At 35.1% G+C, this 6,111-nt stretch overlaps 1 protein-coding gene across 1 annotated transcript; it reads left to right on the plus strand.

The window, feature by feature from the left end:
- Nucleotides 1–528: 528 nt before the first annotated feature.
- On the plus strand, nt 529–3,669 carry LOC121996784 (F-box protein At4g35930-like). The gene is made up of 6 exons (XM_042550898.1): nt 529–768; nt 859–907; nt 1,366–1,748; nt 1,892–1,966; nt 2,897–3,006; nt 3,089–3,669. Exons 3-6 carry the CDS (start codon nt 1,401–1,403, stop codon nt 3,342–3,344), a joined length of 789 nt encoding a protein of 262 aa, XP_042406832.1. The 5' UTR covers nt 529–768; nt 859–907; nt 1,366–1,400; the 3' UTR covers nt 3,345–3,669.
- The last annotated feature ends 2,442 nt before the right edge of the window (nt 3,670–6,111 follow it).

Genomic DNA, 6,111 nt, shown 5'->3' on the forward strand with positions numbered 1-6,111 from the left:
AAATTGAAGTATTTTTATTACAATAATTATAAATTATAATTGAGCGTCAAAATTTTTTATTTCTGTCCGAGTCTGTCGAATCCTATCCAAGGCCATAAAAAGATAAGAATCTCCTCCCATCGGATTCCATTTCAACAATTATAAAATATTTACCCATATCAAAACATTATCATTTTTTTTAAAAAATAAATAATATTTTTTGGATCCCCACAGGAAACTGACACAGGCGGTGTCGGGCCATAGCATCCTAGGCTTCTCCTCACGCGTCCGGCCCTACTCACCCAATTTTCCTATAGATCAAATACAATATTTATTTCCAATTATTATTTCAATAAATAATTAAACACCCTTTTTATTTTTATTTTTATTTTTATTTTTATTTTTATTTTTCCTTCTCTCTATCATGTTCGATTTAAAATTTTGAAAATTTCCGTAAAAACACAAACCCACCTCCGCGATCACCGGCGCGGCGGCCCCGCCGAGCGCCCACAACTGCACGTCCGGCGAATCAGAGCGCTCCGCGTGTCCGTGCTACCCCTGTTGGTTCCGGATTTCGGGTCCCGGTTTCGCCCTTCCTTATTCCTTTTCTCGCTTTTGCTTAATCTCTCATCGAATCGGAAGGTTTGCTTCGTGAGTCTGATGCTGGCGAACACATCAGCGGCTTTCAGGATTTGTGGAATGTTCCTTTGATACCGGCGAGCGGATCTGGTGCGGTCGTGTTGCAGAGCGAGGCATCGGTGGAGCTGCGAGTCGAAGCTTGTCGCTTTCGTAAGTTTCAGGGCCATCTAGTCTCCGAAAGAGGGTTTTCGTTTGCTTTGTTGATCTTTTCCTAATGATCTTTATTTTCATGGATGTCAGTGTTGGTTTCATCGATTTTTTCGATAGGGTTGAATCGTCAAACAGAGAGGTTAGTGGCAAAGCTTTAACATAGTGTTTCTACTTCCTGGTAGCTTCGTTAGAATGAAAAACTTGCCTTTCTATTGTGGTTTCGCTTGTTGAATGGCCGCGGTTACTGCCAGATTTTGCCTTAACAGAATTTGATGGTTATTTTTGTTGTATTCATTAGTTTAGTCCTCCCAAACGTTGGCAATACCATTTTGATTGAGAAAAGAATTTCAGATACTTTGTTAAGGTCCTGCTTTAATACTTATAATATAACTTCAAACGGAAACAACAAATCTCATATAATATATTTATGCTGTTTGAATTTTCTCGATTATCTTTGCTGTAAGAACTTTGAAGTTAGCTACCTTATTTATATAAAAAAGAAACATTTATTTCTGACGTTCAGACGATCGTTTTTAGTAAAGTTAGATCTAACTGGATTTTTTTTTTCCCTCTTTAATTTCCTAAACTTGAAAACAGAGAAAGGTTGGTCATATTTTGGTACATGCATTTCCATGAGTCCAGAATTAATGTCATTCAAGCCAAAAAGGAAGACAAAGAATGCGAGAAACAAGTACTTGAATGCTGGCTCACTTGATCTGTTCAGTTGCAGCAGGACTACCACCAGAAATTCCACAGATGTTAGTAAGAGAAAGTTATTGTTGGAGTCTAAAAAGGGGGGAGAAACAAATGAACTACATCATCAGGAGGCCGTCCAAAATAGTATCCTTTCTCCAATTAAGGAGTTTCAGACAGCAGCTGAAGTTAATATGCTGCACAGACAGCCTCAAACACCAAAAACACCAAAAGCTGTAAATCCCAAGGGTTTGTCAAGACTTGAGTCACTGCCTATGGATCTTCTGGTGAATAATGGCTACAAATTGAATTGATCTTTGGTTGTATTAATTTTATAAAATATTGTTTATATATATGGATGGATGCATGTATTTTCTCTTTGAGTAATTTCTTTGCAAATTTAATTACCATTCTGCTTTCCTTTTGAAAGGTTAAAATCCTGTGCTACTTGCATCATGATCAGTTAGGAGCTGTTTTCCATGTTTCCCAGCGGATTAGAGGAGCTGTAAGTTACCTTTTTCTTCTTCTTTATTTCTAAGCTGACTAAATTAGGCTGTCAAATAATGGAGAAACTTACAATTAAGAAAAGTAAAAAAAAATGTTAAATGGTTGCTTTCCCACCTACCTTAAAAGGTAATGATTTATTCTCATAGGATTCCTAAATTCATTCGAAACTTTTAACCGACTATGCTTTGCTCAGAGAGAGTAATATATTTTGGCAATTTATTTACAAATTCTCTTTTTTTATCAGTAGTCCTGAACTTAAAATCTTCTGCACCTGATGATAAGACAGACCCTGCTGAAATTGTCAGAATTTTAAACTCTGATCCTGGTTAGAATACTATTAGCAAGTAAATTTTGCAGGTTCCTGACTATTGGCCTTAAGCACCTTCTCTAGTTTCTGTCTTTCCTTTCCTTTGTGCTCCCCTATTTTCTTACTGGATTCACTGCCGTAATGAAATAATTAAGAGACTTCTTCTAAGTGATCCTTAACTTCTTCAATAGCGTGTGCATAATTTTGTTTGATTTGAAGAAATTTTTGTTCTTATTTATGATGATGAGCAATGGTCAAGCCCAATGAAATTGCCTATTTAAACTTTGAATAATTATCCCTATTAGTTGGTGGGACAAACAGAAATGGATAATGATGATTCTGATGGTGATTTTACAAACTATTTCAAATCGTCTGCAGCTTCTGTTTTTTTTTCCCTGTTTCACCTCTTTTATCATTCGTAGTTTATGTTTGTGCACATTCGTGGGCAGTCTTCTTGTGCATAATTCTCATAGCGTTTGGTTAGCAATATACATTATTTTTGTTAACAATGACAAATGATAATGAACCAGTGCATTATTCTCATAGCGTTTGATTAGCCTTATTCACTATTTTTGCAACAATAACAGAAATGTTGACAAACCAACGTTGTGCTTGAACCAGGTCCTTTCAGCTAGACAACAACATTTTGACTACACTACTCCTGACAGATCTAGGCAAGAGTTGCTTAGGACTAAAACTCCTGCTCCTACGGAGCATTGGCAATTCATGAGGTCAAAAGAATTAGCATGACCTTTAAATTTGATATTGTGTTTAGTTCTTTATATTTTGAATTCTTGCATTTTGCACATTTAGCATGGAAAATGGGAGGATCATACAAATGGCAAGCCCACATACCCCAAAAGCTCCAAGACATGGGCCTCGCCCTTCTCATCTTCACACTATGGACATGAAACAGATTTCAGCTGTTCTTTTCCAGGAATCTTCATTACATGGAAGACGCAAACCTCCAGGTTTGCCCAGACCAGCTTGGAAGTCAGTGGCTCCTACCAGAGTTCTACTATATGAAGATGAGCTCTGCCAGGCAGTGGCACATAATAAACTTCTTTGAAGCTTGTGGCAGAGTATGACGCCCACAAGCACTATTTTTTCTTGGTGTAGTAATGCTAGTCTATACTGCAGGTTTGCAGCTTGCAAACTCTGCATTATGTCTTCAGAAAACTATGAATTAGTGATCATATATGCAAGAAATTTATGAGCCGACACTTGATTGTACATAGGTCTGGATATTGATCCGGCTCTCCTTTCTTCCCCTTAGAACATGCTAACTTGCATTTTTGGTTTTTCCTAGTACGTGTAAAATTTACTCTAGGAAAGTTGCCTTCTCTTGTTCTAGAGGATATCAATATGAAACTTCAATATGTAACTTTAAAACATCTGAAGCCAACTCATGACCAAGCCTGTCATCTGAGAGCGTTGTGTAGCAAAATGAAGAGGAGGAAGAGACTGATAGGAGACTCGCTTTCTATTGTCATCATGTATGCCTAATCATTATTTTTCAGTTTATGAATTGACATACTCTGTTACAAGTTTTTGTATCGAGATTTTATAGGCTTTTTCTTTTGGACGATAGGATCCCAGAACAGGTATGTATAACATCTTCACAGGTATGTGCTGTATAAGAAACATCTGGCAAGAATTTTGTATCAATGAGAACGATTTGTGATCCTGATAGAGTATAATTTAGCCTTTGTATCTCTTATAATAGCACAGAATTGAACATCAATCTCTTTCGATTCCTGCTGCCTAAAGTTCTTTGAGATGGTAGACATCTTATTGGATGAGCCTCCAAATGATTAAGTTCCTAGAACAAGTTATTGGGTCCTTTAGTGTCATTCAAGCTTAAAACTGAAATCATGATTGCTTGTCTTGTTCATGTGGCCGTAAATTGAAGGTCTACAGGTATTCTCGTTTTTAAATTTTCATTCAAAATAGCAAGTATTCATTTATTTATTGTTTTATCTTTATTGTTCATCAATGTTTTGCTTTCTGAGAGTATTAAAATACAAGCTTCTCATACTTGATTTAAGCATGATTTCTTGACTATTAGATTCTTCCCTGGATATATAGGTCAGGCAAAGTAATGTAAATGTGTTTAAATCTGGAATTTAATTAGATATTAACCTAAAAAAAAATCTAAAAATCGTCTAGTTTGAGTTAACACTCCCAACCATGATTTCGTAGATTAATAAATTTCCATGAAAATGAAAGATTGAGGAATATATACATATTTATTAGCGATGATTAAACCACATATATTATTATTGTATCATAACCCCTGCCCTTTTCAGAGATGAGGATGGTACATTAGCGGCTTTCCCCTTGTGATTTATCAAACGGAAGAATTTATTGGCTACCCAATTAGAGATTATATAAATAAAATAAGGGTCCCCTGCAATAGTTAAAATATGAGATATTGTCATATGAAGTCTTGGAATCAAAATTCAGTCTGTTTGAGCATGTCTCCTCCCATGTCTTGCCACTTGTACTAATAACTAGTAGTCATATGTGATTTACCTCTTCCGTATTAGTGTAGGAACGAGTTGACGGGGATATTGGGCACGAGCGAATCATCTTTTGCCACGTATAAACGTAATAAGAGCATCTATATCAATTTTTTCTAAACACATAATTTATCTTAAATTTTATATTTTAGGTAAATTTTTTTTTTATATCAGCTAAATTTAGATTTCGTAAATAATATTTCTTTAAATTTAGAAATAAAATCTATTCCCTAAGAATATTCATATCAGTTTCTCTATAACATCTTTAAAATTGAATAAATTATCCATTTTATTAAAAATAAATAATTAGTTTTCATTACACATTACATCAGTTATTCTAAAATTTTATTATTTTATTTCTTTCCATATGTAATATCTATTTTTTATTATTCAATCCATTCTTTTTATTTTTTCTCTTTCAAATTAAATAATATTTTAATATTTAAGGGGTAGATTTCATTACCTATATTTTTAAAAAATTATAAAAAATATAAAATTTAAGATAAATTTTGTAACTCGGACAATCTGTTGCCAGAAATATTAGAAAAAATTATTGAATTAAAATTACACAATCAATTCTAACTTATCTGTTAAGATGACTTGAGCAGATAATCTTAGGCTACTAGTGGGGCTAGTTTTGCCAAGCTTCTGGTGGTCCGAGTTGCGGAGTTGATACGATGTGTAACAAAATTAAGAGTCGATTGTCAAATCGGGAAGAGAATTCATTGACTAAGATACCGAGGCCTACATTCAACGTAGTTTCCTTGAAACAGATTCGTCCCACCTCCAGCTGTACTTCGAGGTTCACTCAGGTTGCCTATTTCTTAGGAACAACGATAAAACCACGCATGCAACTAAGCACTGGTTCTTCGTGGCGAACTGAGAATGCACCCGAGTGCTATCATGAGTAGTTTAGCCAAACGGATGCACGACTGAGAGAGTTTTGTGGGAGAACACGGGTGGACAGAGGTTCGTTTTCTGCTCTTCCCCTTGCTTTTTCTTTCGCTACTCTCTATCCTTTTCTCAAGATCTAATCTTCTTATATAGGAGCTCTTACCTTGCTGTAATGAATGATCAAATTATAGTCATTTAATGCTAGGTTTAATGTTGCTATTAATGAGTTTAATGTCTTCATTATTATCGAGACGTTACGAAATCATTATTCATTGGTTTAATGCTATCATTAATGTCGAGACGTTATGAAATCACTAGCAATGAGTTTAATGTCACTATTAATGTTGAGACATTACGAAATCACCATTAATTTCATGTTAATGCTTTTGTTACCCTCTTGAGCAGGTAGCATAAAGAGAT

The sequence above is a fragment of the Zingiber officinale genome, chromosome 6A (genome assembly GCF_018446385.1).
Source record: "Zingiber officinale cultivar Zhangliang chromosome 6A, Zo_v1.1, whole genome shotgun sequence".
Taxonomy (NCBI): domain Eukaryota; kingdom Viridiplantae; phylum Streptophyta; class Magnoliopsida; order Zingiberales; family Zingiberaceae; genus Zingiber; species Zingiber officinale.